The 21873-nt window shown below is 40.8% G+C and overlaps 1 protein-coding gene across 1 annotated transcript in view; it reads left to right on the forward strand.

Annotated features, from left to right (window-relative positions):
* DPY19L4 (dpy-19 like 4) overlaps nt 1–21873 on the forward strand; it is a 78655-nt gene that overhangs the window by 10132 nt on the left and 46650 nt on the right. The window contains exons 3-6 of the mRNA XM_002805424.4: nt 6787–6911; nt 10538–10628; nt 11567–11688; nt 11799–11944. Of these exons, the coding sequence (XP_002805470.4) occupies nt 6787–6911; nt 10538–10628; nt 11567–11688; nt 11799–11944 (484 nt within the window). The remainder of the gene's footprint in view (nt 1–6786; nt 6912–10537; nt 10629–11566; nt 11689–11798; nt 11945–21873) is intronic.

Below are 21873 nucleotides of genomic sequence, written 5' to 3' on the forward strand. Positions count from 1 at the left end.
ACATTACCATTATCTCAGAAAGTTTCCTTGTGCCTCATTCCTATTGTTTTGCTAGTTATCACTACTGAATAATTTCACATGTTCTAGAACTTCATTATAAGTGGAATCATACATGCTTCAGTGTCCAAATTCTTTCATTCAGCTCAGTATGTTATCTTTGAAAAATGTAATATTTTGTGGCTGGGTGCGTTGGCTCACGCTTGTTAGCCATGCGTGTAATCCTAACATGTTGGGAGGCCGAGGCAGGAGGTTTGCTTGAGTGCAGGAGTTTGAGACCAGCCTGAGCAACAAGGCGAAACCCCATCTCTACAAAAAATATAAAAATTAGTCAGGCATGGTGGCACGTGCTTGTAGTTTCAGCTACTTGGGAGGCTGAGGCGGGAGGATCACTTAAGCCCATGAGATTGAGGCTCTGGTGAGCCATGATCATGCCACTGCACTCTAGTCTGGGTGACTGAATGACACCCTATTTCATAAAAATAAAAAATAAAAATATAATCATTTTGAGATTCATACATGTTGTGTATCTCAATAGTTCATCCTCCTTTATTATTAAGTATATTCCAGTGTTTGAATATATAGTCATGTGTTGCTTAATGACAGGGATATGTTCTGAGAAATGCACCATTAGGTGATTTTGTCATATTCACACAAACTAGACGGTACAGCCTACTACACACCTAGGCTATGTAGTATAGCCTATTCCTCCTAGGCTACAAACCTGTACAGTATGTTACTGTACTGAATACTGTAGGCAGTTGTAACACAATGGTAAGCATTTGTGTATCTAAATATATCTAAACATCAAAAAGTGCAGTAAAAATATGGTATTACAATCTTATAGGGCCACCATCATATATGCAGTCCATTGTTGACTGAAATGTCATTGTGCAGGGCATGACTATACCATAATTGTTTATTCCTGTTCCTCTTGTTGGACATTTAGGTTGTTTCTAGTATTTAGTTGTTATGAATAAGAATGCTATGAACATTCCTGTACTGGTTTCCTTGAACATATGTTTTCATTTCTGTTAGGTAAATACATAGAAGAATTGCTAGTTAAGCTTTCAAGAGAGCGTACTGTTGAACTGCCAGCCTAGATTCAAAATAACTTTTAACTCTTCAGGTCTTGAAATAAATGACATTTGAGCCCCTAACTACAGATTGAATAAACTGCTCTCAGGTTCTCTTCTGAGAAGGAGTGAGTGTGTTTTGCTTAGGAGAGAAATGAATATTGTGTATTAAAAATATTTTGGTCAGGAACGGTGGCTCACACCAGTAATCCCAGCACTTTGGAAGGCTGAGACGGGCATATCACTTGAGGTCAGGAGTTTGAGACCAGCCTGGCCAACATGGCGAAACCCTGTCTCTACTAAAAAAAAAAAAAAAGAAAAAAAAAAAAAGCCAAATGTAGCAGTGCGTGCCTGTAGTTCTAGCTACTTGGGAGGCTGAGGCATGAGAATCACTTGAACTCGGGAGGTGGAGGTTGCAGTGAGCCAAGATTGCGCCACTGCACTCCAGCCTGGGTGACAGAGGAGACTCCATCACAAAAAACAAACAAACAAAAAATGTAAGCTTAGGCAATATAGTGAGACTTCATCTCTACAAAAAATAAAAAATAAAAAAAATTAGCCAATCATGGTGGTGCACACCTAGAGTCCCAGCTTCTTGGGAGGCTGAGACACAAGAATTGATTAAATCCAGGAGGTGGAGATTGCAGTGAACCGAGAATGTGCCACTGCACTCTAGCCTGGGCAACAGAGGAGACTCCAAAAAAAAAAAAAAAAAAAAGTTGAAGCCTAGGCAATATAGGCTCCACAAAAAAAAAAAAAAAAAATTAGCTGAGAATGTGGTGGTGCATGCCTGTCTGTAGTCCCAGCTACTTGGGAGGCTGAGGTAGGAGGATTGCTTAAGCCTGAGAAGTGGTGTTTGCAGTGAACCAAGATCGTACCACTGCACTCCAGCCTGGGCAATGCAGCAAGACTGTCTCAAAAAAAAAAAAGAATTTTAAATTTGAAAAATACAATGTAAGAAAGAAAATTAAATAAGTCTAGAAATATCAACTACAAAATAGTATTTCCTCCCCAACTACAAAAATATATTTTCAGGGTAGAAAATGTGGAAAGTAGAGGAAAAAAAAAAAACTGCATCCATAATTTCAGTAGATATAAATACTCTTAAAATTTTGGCATAAGTATGGCTTTTTTTCTATGTACTTATAGTTTTTTTTCCACTTTTTGTGAAATTGAACCCTGCATTTTTTTCTCAATGTATCATTGGCTTTTTTATGTGCATTAAATATTACTTAACTATGTTCTGTATTACTGATAGTGACATTTTATGATCTGTTTTTAATTTTGTGTGCCTGATCACCGTTTTACAAATGAAGGGACTGATGCACATAGAAGTTATCTGATTAGGCTGGTTTGTGACTAACAGCTTAAAGTCAGATCCTTTTAGATTTTCAAACTAAAATGGTTATATTTTAAGACAATTTCTAAGACCCAGAGCTCCTTATTTTCTCTAAAATACATGTACTTATACCAAACACTGAAAGCTTGATGTCTACTCCATCTTTGACTCCTTACAAAAGTAAAATATTTATTATTGCCAGACGTGGTGGCTCATGCCTGTAATCCCAGCACTTTGGGAGGCTGAGGTGGGCGGATCACCTGAGGTCTGAAGATCAAGACCAGCTTGACCAACATGGAGAAACTCCATCTCTACTCAGAATACAAAATTAGCCAGGCGTGGTGGCTCATGCCTGTAATCCCAGCTACTCGGGAGGCTGAGGCAGGAGAATCGCTTGAACCCGGGAGGTGGAGGTTGCAGTGAGTCGAGATCATGCCATTGCACTCCAGCCTGGGCAACAAGAGCGAAACTCTGTCTCAAAAAAAAAAAAAAAAAAAAAAGTAGTATTAAGGTTAGGCATTTATATATAGAAATTGGTTGAATATACTTTTTATAATAGTTCCTGATAAGTAGGATTAATTTGCCATCGTCTAAGCCTTAATGAAAAAAAAAAAAAACCCAGGAAATCCATTTAGAAATTTCTAAGTGCTTTTGCCAAACTGCCACCCTAGGTTACTTTTCTTACTAGTTTTTATGGTTCGTTCATATTGTCTCAACATTGCTTTAATGATTTCATATATTTTTTCAGGTATGCTTATGTGGCACAATAATGATAGCCAATATTTGCTGAGCTCGTACTGTACATCAGGAACCATGCCAGATGCTTTAAACATGCTACTGGAAATTTTATTTTATTTTGAGATGGAGTTTCGCTCTTGTGGCCCAGGCTGGAGTGCACTGGTGTGATCTCAGCTCACTGCAACCTCCACCTCTCGGGTTCAAGCAGTTCTCCTGCCTCGGCTTCCCAGTAGCTGGGATTACAGGCATGCACCACCACATGTAGCTAGTTTTGTATTTTTAGTAGAGATGGGGTTTCACTATGTTGGCTGTAGTTGGTCTCAAACTCCTGACCTCAGGTGATCCGCCCACTTCAGCCTCCCAAAGAGCTGGGATTACAGGCGTGAGCCACCACGCCGGCGAAACAAATTTTAAAACACTTGTGTCACATTGATGCTAATATTGGATTTATTGCAGAGTGTTTTTCAAACATTTAGAATATGATTATTAATTTATCGATATTTAATTATGCTATACTAGTTTGCATAACAACACAATTGCAACATGCTATGCAAACTATTATGTATTAAATAATGTTATAAAAATAACTAAAATTTTAGTTTAGCTAAAAAATATCAAGTTGATTTTTACTGTCAGTCATTCGGTAACAGAACACTGGGTTTTAGGCCTTTAGTCCCTTATTTTATTTATTATGCTTATTATACTCAATGGCTGTAGCAGGACTGAATCATCTTTTGTATACAAAATCCAAATGTATCTTACGTTATTTCATTAAGAGGCAGTTACAGCCTGGATGCAGTGGCTCATGCCCGTAATTCAGCACTTCAGGAGGCCAAAGTGGAAGGATCTCTTGAGACCAAGGTTTGAGACCAGCCTGGGCAACATGGCAAGAATCCTGTCTCTACAAAAATAAAATAAAATTTAAAAAAGAAGTAGTTTGTGTCCATATATAACAGTTGTATGTGATCTTTTAAAACATGATAATCAAAACTTACTGAGTTGTACATTTTACATGGCTTTAGGTTTATAGTGAGTTATTCTTCAATGAAGAAAAGATCCTGAAAGGAAAAAAAATAATTTCTGAATGAGCCTGTACTTTTTTAGACATTGGGTCCTACATTCCTTTGGATTACTTTTTGATATTCATAGGTTAATTTTGTACCATTTTACCCTTGCTTTCTTTCTTTTTTTTGAGACAAGATCTGGCTGTGTCGCCCAGGCTGGAGTGCAGTGGTGCCATCTCGGTTCACTACAACCTCTGCCTCCTGGGATAAAGCGATTCTCCTGCTTCAGCCTCCCAAGTAGCTGGGATTACAAGCACCTGCCACCACATGGGCTAATTTTTTGAAGAGACATGCTTTCACCGTGTTACCCAGTCTGGTTTCGAACTCATGAGCTCAAGCATTCTGCCTGCCTCTGGAAGTGTTGGGGTTACAGGCATAAGCCACCATACTTAGCTACATCTTAACCACTTTTTTTTTTTTTTTTTTTTTTTTGAGACGGAGTCTCGCTCTGTCGCCCAGGCTGGAGTGCAGTGGCCGGATCTCTGCTCACTGCAAGCTCCGCCTCCCGGGTTTACGCCATTCTCCCGCCTCAGCCTCCCGAGTAGCTGGGACTACAGGCGCCCGCCACCTCGCCCGGCTAGTTTTTTGTACTTCTTTTTAGTAGAGACGGGGTTTCACCGTGTTAGCTAGGATGGTCTCGATCTCCTGACCTCGTGATCCGCCCGTCTCGGCCTCCCAAAGTGCTGGGATTACAGGCGTGAGCCACCGCTCCCGGCCCACTTTTTTTTTTTTTTTTTTAACAGAGTCTCGCTCTGTCACCCAGGCTGGAGCACAGTGGCGTGATGTGTGCTCACTGCAAGCTCCGCCTCCAGGTTCACTGCGTTCTCCTGCCTCAGCCTCCCAAGTAGCTAGGACTACAGGCGCTTGCCACCACGCCTGGCTAATTTTTTGTATTTTTTAGTAGAGACAGGGTTTCACCGTGTTAGCTAGGATGGTCTCGATCTTCTGGCCTCATGATCCGCCCGCCTTGGCCTCCCAAAGTGCTGGGATTACAGGCATGAGCCACTGCGCCTGGCCCATCTTAACCATTTTTAAGTGTAGTGTTCTATTGTGTTAAGTATATTTATGTTGTGACACAGATCTTAGAACTTTTTCCTCTTGCAGAATATAGACTTTAAATTTTATCTTACTTTTTTTAAAATTGTATTATTTTTTTGAGACAGAGTCTTGCTCTGTCACCCAGGCTGGAGTACAGTGGCGCAATCTATGCTCACTGCAACCTCTGCTTCCCAGGTTCAAGAGATTCTCCTTTCTCAGCCTCCTGAGTAGCTGGGATTACAGGCACCCGCCACCACACCCAGCTAATTTTTGTATTTTTAGTAGAGACAGGGTTTCACCAGGTTGGCCAGGCTGGTCTCGAACTCCTGACTTCAGGTGATCCACCCGCCTTGGCCTCCCAAAGTGTTGGGATTACAGACATGAGCCATGGCACCCGGCCTATACTTTAATTTTTAAAACAATTTTAGATTTGCAGAAGAGTTGAGCAGATACAGTTCCTATATTACACTCTCCCACATATGGAGTTTCCTTATTAACATTTTACATTAGTATGGTACATTTGTTAGAATTAATGAAGCAATACTGATACATTATTATTAACTTAGGATCATATGTTACTCAGATATTCAGATTTCCTTATTTTTTACCATATATATATATATATATATATATATTTTTTTTTTTTTTTTTTTTTTTTTTGAGACGGAGTCTTGCTCTGTCACCCAGGCTGGAGTGCAGTGGCATGATCTCGGCCCACTGCAAGCTCTGCCTCCCAGGTTCACGCCATTCTCCTGCCTCAGCCTCCTGAGTAGCTGGGACTACAGGCGCCCGCCACCATGCCCGGCTAATTTTTTGTATTTTTAGTAGAGACGGGGTTTCACCGTGTTAATCAGGATGGTCTTGATCTCCTGATATCGTGATCTGCCCGTCTCAGCCTCCCAAAGTGCTGGGATTACAGGCGTGAGCCACTGCGCCCAGCCTTTTTTTTTTTTTTTTTTTTTTTTTTTTTTTTTTGAGATGGAATCTCGCTCTGTCCCTCAGGCTGGAGTGCAGTGGCGTGATCTCAGCATACTGCAACCTCCACCTCCCAGATTCAATGATTCTTGTTCCTCAGCCTCCCGAGTAGCTGGGATTACAAGTGTGCGCCACCACACCCAGCTAATTGTTGTATTTTAGTTTCACCATTTTGGCCAGGCTGGTCTCAAACTCCTGACCTCAAGTGATCTGCCCGCCTCGGCCTCCCAAAGTGCCACCGTTTCCGACCCGTAATGTCTTTTTTCTGTCCCAGTATCCCATCCACGATACCACGTGATACTTATTATGTCTGTTGTTATGTCTGTTAAGCTTCTCTTGGCTTTGATACTTTCTCAAGCTCTTGTTTTTGATGACCTTGACGGTTTGAGAGATATATTTATAGGATGACCCTCTATTGGAATTTATCTGATGCTTTTCTCACAATTAGACTCTAGTTGTGGGTTTTGGGGACAAAGACCATAGAGGTAGAATGCCATTTTTAATCACATCATATCGAGGGTACATATTACCTTTTGATTACTTTTAATATGCTTTTCAGATGTATTATTTCAACGCTTTGCAAAGATTTTCATTGGCTGTCTTGCAGCGGTTACTAGTGGTATGATGTATGCTCTCTACTTATCAGCATACCATGAACGGAAATTCTGGTTTTCCAACAGGCAGGTAAGAAGAAAGAATTTTGAGCACATGAAAGTTTTTTCCCAGGGAACCAGAATATGTGTATGATAAGTATGACAAGTGCTGTCTTATTTATGGCTATTAGGAACAAAGTGCTCCAGAAGCTCTTTTGAGAATATAGTTACAGTATCAACCTTAAAATACTTAATAGTGTATTTCATAGAATAAAACTATGAGGGTGCAATTAACTTATCAGGGACTTTTGATGACAGTGAAATGTTAGGGAGTTTAGCCAGCCTTTTCATAGTTTTGGTAGGTAGTTCACATTTCAGAAACAATCTGGAAGTTTTAGTATTAAAATATTTTAATTTTTAGATCACATGATTAGAATGTTTTTGAGGGAGTTGAAAGGGATTAACAGGCATCACATAGTATTAAAATTTTGCCTCATTACTGTATTTAGTGTTTGGTTTTCAATCATGTATATTTCCACAGATTCTTCAGTTGCTATAGTTGTATTCATAATTTCATAGTTTGACTTTTGAATAAGTTTGTTTGCAAAGTCCTCTTGGCTTTGTAGAGTTTTTAAATTTTTGAGCCCAGACTGGGTTTTTTGTTGTTCTTATTTTTTAGTCAAGCTGACTAAGTATTTTAAAGCAATTGGTTTAATTAACACCATCAAGACATTTAACTGAGTAATGACTACGTCTGTCTTGATTTAGCTATTACTGTAGCATGTATTATTTCCCTGGAAATGTTATGCAGATTAACTGCAGTTCTCAACAGTGGATGTATGACAGAATCATCTAGGGAGCTTTCAAAGATAACCTCCCTCTCAGATTCTTAGGTAGAGGCAGTGGGACATGCTGCGATCAGTATGTCGATGAATATTTTTAGGTGATTATGTTGTATAGGCAGAACTGAGGATAACCAAAGCTTTGAAAATTAGAAGGCCTTCATTAAGAACTTTGTTTTACAAAGCTTTGTGTATGGGTCAGGAGCATTGGCAGAATCTGGGAGCTTTTTCAGAATCATAGACTCTTAGACTCCACTTTAAAATCAGAATCTACAGTTTAATAACGTCTTCAGGTGTTTCATATACCCAGTAGACTTGAGAAGCACTGATTGAGAGTTTACATCTTTGAAATCTTAGAAACAAATGTTTGCATTCATAAAACAAAATTTTAAGTAATTTATTTAGGTCAGGAAGCTCTTAGTTCATTCAGACTGCTATAACAAAGTACCATAAGCTTATAAACAACAGAATGGCTTATAAACAGCAGAAATTTATTTCTTACAGTTCTGGATGCTGAGAAGTCCTAGATAAGGCATGGGCAGATTTGATGTCTGGTGAGGGCTTGCTTCCTGGTTTATAGCAGGGATCATCTTGCTGCATCCTCACATGGTGGAAGGAGCAAGGGATCTCTGTGGGGCCTCTTTTATAAGGACATTAATCCCATTCATGAGGGAACTGCCCTCATGACCTAATCACCTCCCAGATATCCCACTTCCAAATATCTTCTCATTGGGTGTTAGGTTTCAGCATATGTATTTTAGGAGGACACATATATTCAGACCATAGCAAACTCAAGATGGGGAAAAATAGATCTGAGAAGACTTCCTCTTGGAGAGTCACAATATATAAGATATATTGAAACTCTGAAAAGTCTTATAATAAAGCTATTTAACTTTGTTTAATCTAGTCTTTCTCAGAACTTATTTAACTACAGAATTCTTTTTTGGTAACATCCGTTAACATTTTAGGAAGTTCTGTTGATCAAACTTTGTGAAAAGTGCTCTAATATCTTTTGTTTTTGTATTAATTGATACATATTATGCATAAAAATAATTCATTTGATTGTAAAAGATTATAGATTCATAAAATTTTGATTCAGTCTAAAAAGCACAAGGCCTCCTAATGTTATTTTTACTATTATTCTTAATTCTAATTAGCCTGATTGTAGGAATTTTGAGATTTGCTGTACCTCTTGAAGTTCATGTGTAGAGTACTGATTAAGTATCTGGTGCTCTTGCAAAGTACTAATTAAAGACTTGCTGTTCTGGATACATAGAGATGTGGAACCGTAATAGAAAATATGACTTTCTCGGGCCGGGCGCGGTGGCTCAAGCCTGTAATCCCAGCACTTTGGGAGGCCGAGGCGGGTGGATCACGAGGTCAGGAGATCGAGACTATCCTGGCTAACATGGTGAAACCCCGTCTCTATTAAAAATACAAAAAAAAAAAACTAGCCGGGCGTGGTGGCAGGCGCCTGTAGTCTCAGCTACTTGGGAGGCTGAGGCGGGAGAATGGCGTGAACCCGGGAGGCGGAGCTTGCAGTGAGCCGAGATCACGCCACTGCACTCCAGCCTGGGAGACACAGCGAGACTCCGTCTCAAAAAAAAAAAAAAAAAAAAGAAAATATGACTTTCTCCTTAAACTTGTCTTTTTATTATGGAGTTCTAACACTTCAACTATCATTCGTTATTGCCTGTCTTACTATTCTTGCTATTCTTAGGGCATGTCTTGTGGTTTTCCTTCTAGATTTTCCTGATATATATTATATATAACAAGTGATGACTTGTGATTTACAATTCATTTTAAACCTTAATGTTTCATTAAAATTATTGCCAGATTACTAAAAGGTTAAGTTCCTCATTAATGGAGCCACTAGTAATTAAAGAAAATTCATGTCTTTGAATAAAAGGATAAATATTATTAATATGTTAATTTGGAAGGTGAGAATTTGGAAGGTGAGAAGGAAGACAGAAGATTGAGGCTGAAATTTATTTTATTTTATTATTATTGTTATTATTTTTGGAGACAGAGTCTCACTCTGTGTCCCAGTCTGCAGTGCAGTGATGTGATCTCAGCTCACTGCAACCTTTGCCTCCTGGGTTCAAGCGATTCTCCCACCTCCCGAGTAGCTGGGGTTACAGGCACACACCACGACGCCTGGCTAATTTTTGTATTTTTAGTAGAGACAGGGTTTCACCATGTTAGCCAGGCTATTCTCAAACTCCTGACCTCAAGTGATCCACCCGCTTTGGCCTCCGAAAGTGCTGGGATTACAGGCGTGAGCCACCACGCTGGGCCAGAGGCTGAAATTGAAAACTTCAGAAAATCCAGCCTAGACAACATTGTGAGACCCCCTTCTTTACAAAAAAAACAAAACAAAAAAAACGTCGGCCATGTGCCTGTAGTCCTAGCTACTGGGTAGGCTGAGGTGGGAGGATCATTTGAGGTTTCAGTGAGCCATGAGTGTGCCTCTGCACACCAGCCTGGGTAACAGAGAGAGACTCCATCTCTTGAAAAGCAAAAATAATTAAATCTTAGGGCCGGGCGTGGTAGCTCATACCTGTAATCCCGGCACTTTGTGAGGCCAAGGTGGGCGGATCATGAGGTCTGGAGATGGAGACCATCCTGACTAACACAGTGAAACCCTGTCTGTACTGAAAATACAAAAAAATAGCCGGGCGTGGTGGCGGGCGCCTGTGGTCCCAGCTACTTGGAGGCTGAGGCAGGAGAATGGCGTGAACCCAGGAGGCAGAGCTTGCAGTGAGCCGAGATTGCACCACTACACTCCAGCCTGGGCGACAGAGCAAGACTCTGTCTCAAAAAAAAAAGAAAAAAAAAAAATTCCATTTTAAATAACTATTTCATTTCCTTTTAGGAGCTTGAACGGGAAATCACGTTTCAAGGTGACAGTGCCATTTATTACTCCTATTATAAAGATATGTTAAAGGCACCTTCATTTGAAAGAGGTATGATAACCACAGTTACATTTTTAATAACAATATTTTCCTTTTTCTTTTCTTTTCTTTTTTTTCCCAAGATGGAGTCTTGCTTTGTCACCCAGGCTGGAGTGCAGTGGTGCGATCTTGGCTCACTGCAGCCTCCACCTCCCGGGTTCAAGCAATTCTCCTGCCTCAGCCTCCCGAGTAGCTGGGATTAAAGGCGCCGGCCACCATGCCCGGCTAATTTTTGTATACTTAGTAGAGACGGGGTTTCACCATGTTGGCCAGGCTGATCTCGATGATCCGCCTGCCTTGGCCTCCCAAAGTGCTGGGATTACAGGCGTGAGCCACCACGCCTGGCCATAATGTCAACATTTTTCTTAAATAAAACATTGTTCTTCTATTTTAGAACCTTTCCTCCTCCTCTTACTTTTACTCGACATGTAGTAATTGTGCATATTTATGGGGAGTGATATTTTCATATTATACACAATGTATAATCATCAAATCAGAGTAGTTAGCATATCCATCACATTGGACATATGTCACTTCCTTGTGTTATGAATATCCAAAATCGACTCTCAGCTTTTTGAAAATATACGCTAAATTGTTGTTAACCATATTCATTCTATAGTACTACAGAATACTAGAAGTTATTTTTCCTATCTAGCTGTAATTTTGTATCCATTAACCAATCTCTCCCTATCCTCCCCTCCCCTCTGCTCTTCGCAGCCTCTAATAATCTCTGTTCTACTATATTGGGACCTTTCATGTGGGGATTTGTCTCAGAATATAGATATTTCTCTTTCTTGTGCTAAATTGTTAAAAATGGAAAATGCAGCATGGAGTATTCTATTTGGGATCTTTCTTGATAATAATATTAAATATTTAAGGACTAATGAATGACATCTTTAATTACTGTGAAGCAGAATAAATAATCTGGAGAAAAATCTTTCTGTCTTTAGGTGTTTATGAACTAACACACAATAACAAAACTGTATCTCTGAAGACTATAAATGCAGTGCAGCAAATGTCTCTATATCCGGAACTTATTGCTAGCGTTTTGTATCAAGCCACTGGGAGCAATGTATGTATTTTTCTTTGGACCCTATTATTTATTTTCTCATGTAGTCGTGAATCCTCGAATTATTTAATGCCATCCTGTTATCTTGTTCTCTTTCTGTTTTTTCCACATAGGAGATTATTGAGCCAGTGTATTTCTATATTGGCATTGTTTTTGGATTGCAAGGAATATATGTGACTGCTTTATTTGTTACAAGTTGGCTTATGAGTGGAACGTGGCTAGCAGGAATGCTTACTGTTGCATGGTTCATTATTAACAGGTAGGAAAGCTGTTTTAATTGATTTTTAAAAACTTTTTGTGACTGTAGTAGTCAGAGTTCTCAAAATGCCTCCCCTCCCCAACATTCCTCACTCTAATTCTCAGAACCTATGAATATGATGAGATGCCATTCCCATGATTATGATACTTTATATAGCACATTAGACAGATTGGAAAGATTACCCTGTGGGCCTGATCTAATCACGTGAGCCCTTAAAACCAAAGTGCTTTCTCCAGCCTGTGTAGAAAGAGAGGTCAGAGAGATTTGAGGTATGAGAAGGATTTTCTGCACCACTGCAGGTATGAAGCAAGGAGGAAATGAATTCTGCTAGTAGCCGATGAGATTGTAAGAGGACTACAAGCCCCTGATGAAAACTGTAGCCCTGGCTGATGCCTTGATTTTAGCTTAGGGATGCTAAGCAGAGCATCCAGCCATACTCTGCTGGCCTTTGTGAGATAATACATTTGTGTTGTTTTATGCCACTACATGCAAAAATTGAGACATAATATACCAGCATATTCTTTTGGATCTTTTTCTTTTTTTTAATTCATCCTAATCCTTAGAATCTGAATTTTGGGTCTTCTTCTAGGTGAATGTGTGTGTATATTCATCTATGTATTTGTATATGTATTTTTTACTAAAATCAGTAATTTACCAAAAAAAAAAAATACTGTTTTTTTTGTTTTGTTTTGTTTTTTTGAGATGGAGTCTTGCTCTGTCACCCAGGCTGGAGTGCAGTGGCGTGATCTCAGCTCACTGCAAGCTCCACCTCCTGGGTTCCCGCCATTCTCCTGCCTCAGCCTCCGGAGTAGCTGGGACTACAGGCGCCCGCCACCAAGCCTGGCTAATTTTTTTGTATTTTTAGTAGAGATGGGGTTTCACTATCTTGGCCAGGATGGTCTCGATCTCCTGACCTCGTGATCCACCCGCCTTGGCCTCCCAGAGTGCTGGGATTACCGGTGTGAGCCACTGCGCCTGGCTGCAATACTTTTTTTTTTTTTAATGCTGCTTTCTCTGTTCAACTGTCATTGCCTTTACATTTCAGTAATATTTTATCTTATCTAATACCCGACCTTATTACAGTTTCCCTGGTTGACCCTGAAATACTCTATATACCTGATTTATGCAAATCAGGATTTAATCCAGGACTCCATAGTGCATCTGGTTGTTCTGTTCCTTGATACTCTAAATCTAACATAGTCCCCCAATTTATGTTGAAGAGACTAAGTCTTGTTGCATCCTGTGGTGTCATTTAGCTTTTACCTTTATCTCCTGTGTTTCTGTCATCTGGAAATTATATGTAAAGGCTTGATGGGTTCAAAATAAACAGTTCTGGTTGAAATATATGCTAGATTATATATTTTTCATGTTCTATGACAGTAGAAGTTATATTTAATTGATCAACCCCTAGTGAAGCTGAGACTCACTGCTGGTTTGGGGGAATGGCAGTCTGATCTCTCCATTGAATAGTTATGTTTTTCTCTAATAACTGGAGAATAATCTGTGTGGTGTTTTTAGCACCAAATGAATGTCCTTTTTGCCATTAAGCATTTACCTAATAGTTGTAACACCAGTTTATAACCTTTGCCTTAAAGTAATAATTTTATTAGGGTTTATAAAATTATATTTTTCTATTTTCATTAGCTACATTCTTCATTCTTCAAAAGTAGAATTTTTCTTCATTAACCAGGGCTTTTTGGTTACTTTAAAAAATTTTTTTTTTCCCTTTGAGACGAAGTCTCACTCTGTAGCCCAGGCTGGAGTGCAGTGGCGCGATCTTGGCTCACTGCAAGCTCCGCCTCCCGGGTTCACGCGATTCTCCTGCCTCAGCCTCCTGAATAGCTGGGACTACAGGTGCCGCCACCACGCCCGGCTAATTTTTTGTATTTTTAGTAGAGACGAGGTTTCACCGTGGTCTCAATCTCCTGACCTCGTGATCCACCCGCCTTGGCCTCCCAAAGTGCTGGGATTACAAGCGTGAGCTGCCGCGCCCGGCCAGTTACCTTCAAATTTAGTCACTGTTAGAAAGTGAGGACAAATGCTTAATTTCAATTTACCAAGTTCTAAATAAGAGATTAATTTAATAGCTTTCCCAGATAGTGACAAAAACCTTTGATTCTGGTGTTCTCTTTTCTAAGCATCTTTCTGTACTTATGAATTTTTATTGATTCAGTGATTCATTTTAATTCATTTCATTGATTCAGTCCATTATGATCAATGTTCTTCTGTTGCTCAAATTGTCACAACCTTGGTTAATAGGAGTACCTTTCAGGCTGGCTCCTGAGTTCTTTTTACACAACTTAGTTAATCTTTGAAAGCTTTCTTGTTTTCTGGCTCAACAAGGTGAGTAGGTTTGCAGTTTTGCTGCAGAAGATTTGTAAACAGCCATTTCTCATTGGAGCTTTGGTTCCTTTTAGTATAGAAAATCCAGTCTGGCAAGTAGGAGGACAAGATGATTTTTTGTTATGTCAGAAAGTGCCTGTTAGAGGACATTTTGAGTTGCTGTGTACTTTTCTAAAATTCTATTAGGATTTATTTTTAGAAAGAAAGTTATAATAATACTCATAGATTAAGTTTAGAAAGTCTTATATTTTATGGCTGGGCGCGGTGGCTCTTACTTGTAATCCCAGCACTTTGGGAGGCCGAGGTGGGCGGATCACGAGGTCAGGAAATTGAGACCATTCTGGCTAACACGGTGAAACCCCATCTCTACTAAAAATACAAAAAATTAGCCGGGTGTGGTGGCGGGTACCTGTAGTCCCAGCTACTCAGGAGGCTGAGGCAAGGGAATGGCGTGAACCTGGGAGACAGAGCTTGCAGCAAGCCAAGATCTCGCCACGCACTCCAGCCTGGGTGACAGAGCAAGACTCCGTCTCAAAAAAAAAAAAGAAAGTCTTATATTTTATTTTATTTTTTTACTTTTATTTTGAGACAGAGCCTATATTTTATTTATTCATGTTTTTACTTTTATTTTGAGACAGAGTCTCACTCTGTTGCTCAGGCTTGGAGTACAATGGCACGATCGCGGCTCACTGCACCCTCTGGCTTATGGATGCAGTGATTCTCCCACTTCAGCCTCCCCAGTAGCTGGGACTACAGGCACATGCCACCATGCCTGGCTAATTTTTATTTTTTTTTTGAGATGGAGTCTTTCTGTTGCCCAGGCTGGAGTGCAGTGGCGCCATCTCGGCTCACTGCAACCTCCGCCTCCCAGGTTCAAGCAATTCTCCTGCCTCAGCCTCCCAAGTAGCTGGGATTGCAGGCACATACCGCAATACCCGGCTAATTTTTTTGTATTTTTAGTAGAGATGGGGTTTCACCATATTGGCCAGGCTGTTCTTGAACTTCTGACCTCAACTGATCCGCCACCTTGGCCTCCCAAAGTGCTGGGATTACAGCCGTGAGCCACCGCGCCCAGCTAATGCCTGACTAATTTTTATTTTTTTTGGTAAAGTCGCGGTTTCACCATGTTTCCCAGGCTGGTCTCAAACTCCTGACCTCAGGTGATCCGCCCGCCTTGGCTTCCCAAAGTGCTGAGATTACAGGCATGAGCCACCATGCCCCACCAAAAGTCTTTTATTTTATTTTATTTAGTTACGTTTTGAGATGGATTCTTGCTCTTGTCGCCCAGGCTGGAGTGCAGTGGCACGATCTCAGCTCACTGCAACCTCTGCCCTCTAGGTTCAAGCGACTCTCCTGACTCAGCCTCCTGAGTAGCTGGGATTACAGGTGCCCGCCACCACGCCCAGCTAATTTTTGTATTTTTAGTAGAGATGGGGTTTCGCCATGTTGGCCAGGCTGGTCTTGAACTCCTGACCTCAAGTGATCCACCCGCCTCAGCCTCCCAAAGTGCCGGGATTACAGATGTGAGCCACTCTGCCTGGCCAATTCTTGTATTTTAAAGTGAAGTGGGGCCAGGTGCAGTGGCTCACATCTATAATTCTAGCACTTTGGGAGGCCCAGGTAGGAGGATCACATGAGACCTGAAGTTTGAGACCGGTCTGGGCAACATAGTGAGACCTCATCATCTCTTACAAAAAAAAAATAGCCAGGCTTGGTGGTGTTTGCCTGCAATCCCAGCTACTTGGGAAGCTGAGGCAGTAGGATCACTTAAACCTGAGGCTGCAGTGAGCTATTGACTGTGCCACTACACTTCAGCCTGTGTGACAGAGAGAGACCCTGTCTCAAAACTAAATGAATGAATGAAGTGGTATTTAACACAAATGATTATTGTATTATTTAAAATACAGACTTTCTAGCTGGGTGCGGTGGCTCACGCCTGTAATCCCAGCACTTTGGGAGGCCAAGACGGGTGGATCACAAGGTCAGGAGATCAAGACCATCCTAGCTAACATGGTGAAACCCCGTCTCTACTAAAAATACAAAAAATTAGCCAGGCATGGTGGCATATGCCTGTAGTCCCAGCTACTTGGGAGGCTGAGGCAGGAGAATAGCGTGAACCCGGGAGGCGGAGCTTGCAGTGAGCCGAGATCATGCCACTGCGCTCCAACTTGGGTGACAGAGCAAGACTCTGTCTCAAGAAAAATAAATAATTAAAAAATAAAAAATAAAATAAAAAAAATACAGACTTTCTAAAAGGATTGCTTTCTTGTCTGGGTGCAGTGGCTCATGCCTGTAATCCCAGCACTTAGGGAGGTTGAGGCGGATGGATCACTTGAGGCTGGGAGTTCAAGACCAGCCTTACCAACAAGGTGAAACCCTATCTCCACTAAAAATACAAAAATTAGCCAGATGTGGTGGCGGGTGCTTGTAGTCCCAGCTACTCCGGAGTCTGAGGCAGGAGAAGTGCTTTAACTTGAGAGGCAGAGGCTGCAGTGAGCTGAGATCACGCCACTGCACTCCAGCCAGAGTGACAGAGTGAGTCTGTTTCAAAATAAATAAAAATAAAAGGATTGCTTTTTTGATTGTGTGATGTATTAGTTATTGCTGCATAACAGATCACCCGAAATTTAACAGCTTAAAACAACAAACATCTCACATATTTCTGTGGGTCAGGAATCCCAAGAGGTTTAGATCGGTGGTTCTAGCTCAGGGTCTCTCATGAGATTTCGGTTATGATGTTGGCTTGTACTGTGTGGTCTGAAGGCCTGGCTGGGCTGAAGCATCTGCTTCCAAGCTCACTCATGCTTCCAAGCTCACTCATGGCCATTTATCAGAGGCCCGTACTGGCTTTTGGCCAGGGAGGCCTTAATTTCTTACATATGGGCCTCTCCATAGGGCAGCATGCAACTTGGCAGCTGGTCTCCCTTAGAGTGAATGATCCAAGAGAGTATGAGAGTGTGCCACAATGGAAGCCAGGTATCTGTTATAACCTCATCTTAGAAATGATATAACATCACTCTGCCATATTTTGTTAGTCACGCAGACCCCTGGTACAGTGTGGGAGGTGACAACACAGGGTATTAATACTAGGAGGCAGGAGTCATTGGGATCGTCTTGGAGGCTGGCTACCACATTCAATTAACCTTGCTATTAATTTCGTTTAATCCCTACATCTGTCTTCATATTTGAAGAGGAAAAGATACTTTCTCATGTAAACATAATGGTCTTAAAGAGTAAGACTCTCTTATGCCACTTAAACAAAAGAATAAGACTCTCTTTAGAGATCTTAGTGAGAATTGTAAGAAATAAACAGAAGTCTGACTGCCTTATTTGATGTCATTGATGTATGCTGTATTGCTGGAGTAGAAGTTAAATAGAAAAATTGACCTGGTATATTCTACTGAAATGTGTCTTTTGACAATTGAAATGTTCTTAATAGCTAAGTTTTAAAAAATGTGTTTGTTTGCTTTTCGTTTATATTTTATTGGTATGTATCTTATACTGCAAAATACATTCTAATGCCATGAAAGAATATGCTGTCTCTTTATTTGTCAGCTTTATAGCTTATATTTATGTATGACTTCTTAGAAAAGTATAAAAAAGATACTAAAGTCATTCCATTATTTATTTATTTATTTATTTTGTTGAGACGGAGTCTCGCTCTGTCGCCCAGGCTGGAGTGCAGTGGCCGGATCTCAGCTCACTGCAAGCTCCGCCTCCCGGGTTTACGCCATTCTCCTGCCTCAGCCTCCCAAGTAGCTGGGACTACAGGTGCCTGCCACCTCGCCCGGCTAGTTTTTTGTATTTTTTAGTGGAGACGGGGTTTCACCATGTTAGCCAGGATGGTTTCGATCTCCTCACCTCGGGATCTGCCCGTCTCGGCCTCCCAAAGTGCTGGGATTACAGGCTTGAGCCACCGCACCCGGCCCCATTCCGTTACATTATGATTATTCGTGTTCTTAATGGTATTTTATGTTACTTGTTCCTTAACACTGGAAGGGGAAAGCAGGGTTATAAAATAGTTCCTGTTTGTTCAAACTAAAAGGTGTAGGTATACTAGAAAATTTAAAGATATTTCAGGAAATGGCATTGTACAGATAGTAGTAGGGGGAAAAATCAGAGGTGAATGACTCCCTTTGAAGACTTGCCGACTTGCCACCAAAATGGACTAACAGAGTCCAGGTTCCACATACAAGCAATGTGGAAATGTAGATGATCTTCTCATATACAAATACATTCCTGGGTTTCACTTTCAGGGGGAACATCTTTATATTTGAGGAGCGCTGAAAATATATTTGATTAAAAGTCTGTATTTAATCTTTGGCAAAAAAGGAACTGTACATTGTAACACTGTACAGTTGTACAACGGTAACAATAAAGGAATAAGGTACAAGGAAATGTACATGTCATATGTATATATGATATGTAGATATAATTGACATATAGATATATAAATAATTGATATGGTATGTAGATATATATCTTATATAACATATATCATATGTAGGTATTATATATAGTGTATATATAGATATAATTGGCAGACAATAATGGAACACATGATACTGATTCTGTTGCGATGATGTTGGTATACTCAGGCTGCTGGTAGAGGTATATGTTTTTTCAATTTTAGGGAGCAGTTTCTCCCAGGAATTCTGTTTTATTCCAAGGAAGTAATTCAAAAGGAAGGAAAGAGTTTGTTACTTCAATTTATGTATTGTAGTACTGTTTGTAACAATTTTTTTTTTTTTGAGACGGAATTTCACTCTTGTTTCCCAGGCTAGAGTGCAGTGACACAATCTCAGCTCACCGCAACCTCCGCCTCCCAGGTTCAAGTGATTCTCCTGCCTCAGCCTTCTGAGTAGCTGGGACTACAGGCATGCACCACCACGCCCACCTAATTATGTGTTTTTAGTAGAGACAGAGTTCCTCCATGTTGGTCAGGCTGGTCTCGAACTCCGGACCTCAGGTGATCTGCCTGCCTCAGCGTCCCAAAGTGCTGGGATTACAGGTGTGAGCCACCGTGCCTGGCCATTTTTTTTTGTTTTTAGATGGAGTCTGGCTCTGTTGCCCAGGCTAAAGTGCAGGGGCGCAATCTCGGCTTACTGCAATGTCCGCCTCCTGGGTTCAAGTCATTCTCCTGCTTCAGCCTTCTGAGTAGCTGGGGTTACAGGCACCCACTACCATGCCCAGCTAATTTTTGTATTTTTAGTAGAGACAGGGTTTCACCATGTTGGCCAGGCTGATCTCGAACTCCTGACCTCAGGTGATCCACCTGCCTTGGCCTCCCAAAGTGCTGGGATTACAGGCATGAGCCACTGTGCCCAGCCTATTTGTAATAATTTAAAAAACAATACAGTTATAATTTATAATAGTAATATAGTCATTTGTAATAATATAAAAAAATCAGAGGAGAATGGTTAGGTTAATTGTGATACATTAGTACAAGGGAATGTGCAGCCATTATATTGACATTGTATAGGTGGTTTTCAGCTTTCACATATTATACATTGACATGCCAAACTTAGACATATGTCATCTAACTCCATGTTTCTCAAACTTCAGTTATAAATATTTAAAACTTAAGTTACCCTCATGGATTCATGCGTTGACTTAAGTAATTTGAATTATAAGGCTACCTAAATATAAAACATAAACTAGGTAAAGCTCCTTATACTTAAATGCACTATAAAATCAAAACTAATTTACCAATAAAATAATAACCAGTAAAATATTACTTGAAAATACTAATTTATGTAAAAGTGATATTTTACTGAAACCAAATTGCACACCCTCAGTGTAAATGTGGTACCAGTGCAGCAACAGGTTCGTTTGTTTGTCTTCTTTCTTCTCTTTAGAGTCAAGGTCAGCAGGTTCTTGCAACTGTAACACACCTGTACAACTGGGTGCTGTGAATGACTCAGTTCTCATGATTTTGGCTCTGTTTAGTCTACTACAAACAATTTTATTTTTTCTACCATAGTGATCAAAACATTGGTGTTTTTGTTGCTGTTGTTTCGGGTTTTTTGAGACAGGGTCTCACTCCCATCACCCAGGCTTAAGTGCAGTGATGTGATCACAGCTCACTGCAGCATCAACCTCCCTAGACTCAGATGATCCTCCCACCTCAGCTTCCCTAGTAGCTGGGATGACAGGTGTACACCACCACACCCTGCTTTTTTTAGTAAAGGTGGAGTCTCACCATGTTGCCCAGGCTGGTCTCGAACTCCTGGGCTCAAGCAATCTGCCTACCTCAGCCTCCCAAAGTGTTGGGATTACAGACATGAGCCATTGTGTCTGGGTGATTGTTTTGTTTTTATTTGGCAATGTATCATTTATTGTTAAGACTATGTCATTTTTTTCTGATTAGCTCAAACCAATTAAAGTGGTACCACATTGCCAACTAGATGTTAACACCACACAAAAGTGAGCACTGAAGTCCTTTGGCAATAGTGAGTTCCATGGGGGTCATCCATGTGATGCATAGTGTTTATTCTGTGATGTTTCTAAACATCATTAAAATGAAAACATGAAATTAAACTCAAAGAGAAGTTGCAGATCTCTGTGAATGTATCAGTAGGTCTGTGGACTCCAAAATTGATCTAATTACTGTTTTGAGCTGTTAGTTTGTGCTACAATCTGCCAGACTCTGCCACTGCAGGAAAGAAGTGGGTCTTACTTGATTTTGTCACCTCCTACTGTTAGCCTTCTGGTTCTTACTCCCACCACGCATTGTGATTGGAAAAGAGTGAGTAGCATAGGTGTCGAGGGAGGTGGTAAAGGGGAGGCTTGTCCAGGATGTCACTTGTGGGTGGAATGGCTGGCAGAGATCCTACTCAGTTTGTGCAGCAGACACTGGAGAAGGATTCTCCCTTCTGTATTCCAGACACCTACTTTGTGTTTCTGGTGCAGAGTTTTAAAGATTTGACTGCACTAATACATGGTTAGGTAAACCTTTGGGAAGGGAACTACTGAGTTCAGCTTCCTGGTGCTGGGCTCATGGAGTGGTTGCTGGGGTCCTTCTGCCCCACCTCCTACCTTATGGTATATGAATTTCTTGTTTGTCTTTTAGAAAGTTAACTTTCAAAAAAAATTTTAGGGATAATATATATGAAAATAGGTGATCTTTAGAACAGGGATTCCCAACTCCCAAGCCACAGACCAGTACCCATCAGTGGCCTGTTAGGAACCTGGCCTCACAGCAGGAGGTGAGTGGCAGCAGCAGCAGCAGCAGTGACGATGATGATGATGATGATAATGATGATGATGACAACTGAAGACTTATCTGTATTTACTGCCACTCCCCATTGCTTGCATTACCACCTGAGCTCCGCCTCCTGTCAGATCAGCAGAGGCATTATATTCTCATAGGAGCACGAACCCTATTGTGAACTGTGCATGTGAGGAATCTAGGTTGTGTGCTCCTTATGAGAATCTAATGCCTGATGATCTGAAGTGGAACAACTTCATCCCCAAACCATCCCCCCCCAGCCCCCCTGTATTAGTCTGTTTTCACACTGCTGGTAAAGAAATACCCAAGACTGGGAAATTTACAAAAGAAAAAGGTTTAATGGACTCAGTTCCAT

Source organism: Macaca mulatta, chromosome 8, assembly GCF_049350105.2.
Source record: "Macaca mulatta isolate MMU2019108-1 chromosome 8, T2T-MMU8v2.0, whole genome shotgun sequence".
Lineage (NCBI taxonomy): Eukaryota > Metazoa > Chordata > Mammalia > Primates > Cercopithecidae > Macaca > Macaca mulatta.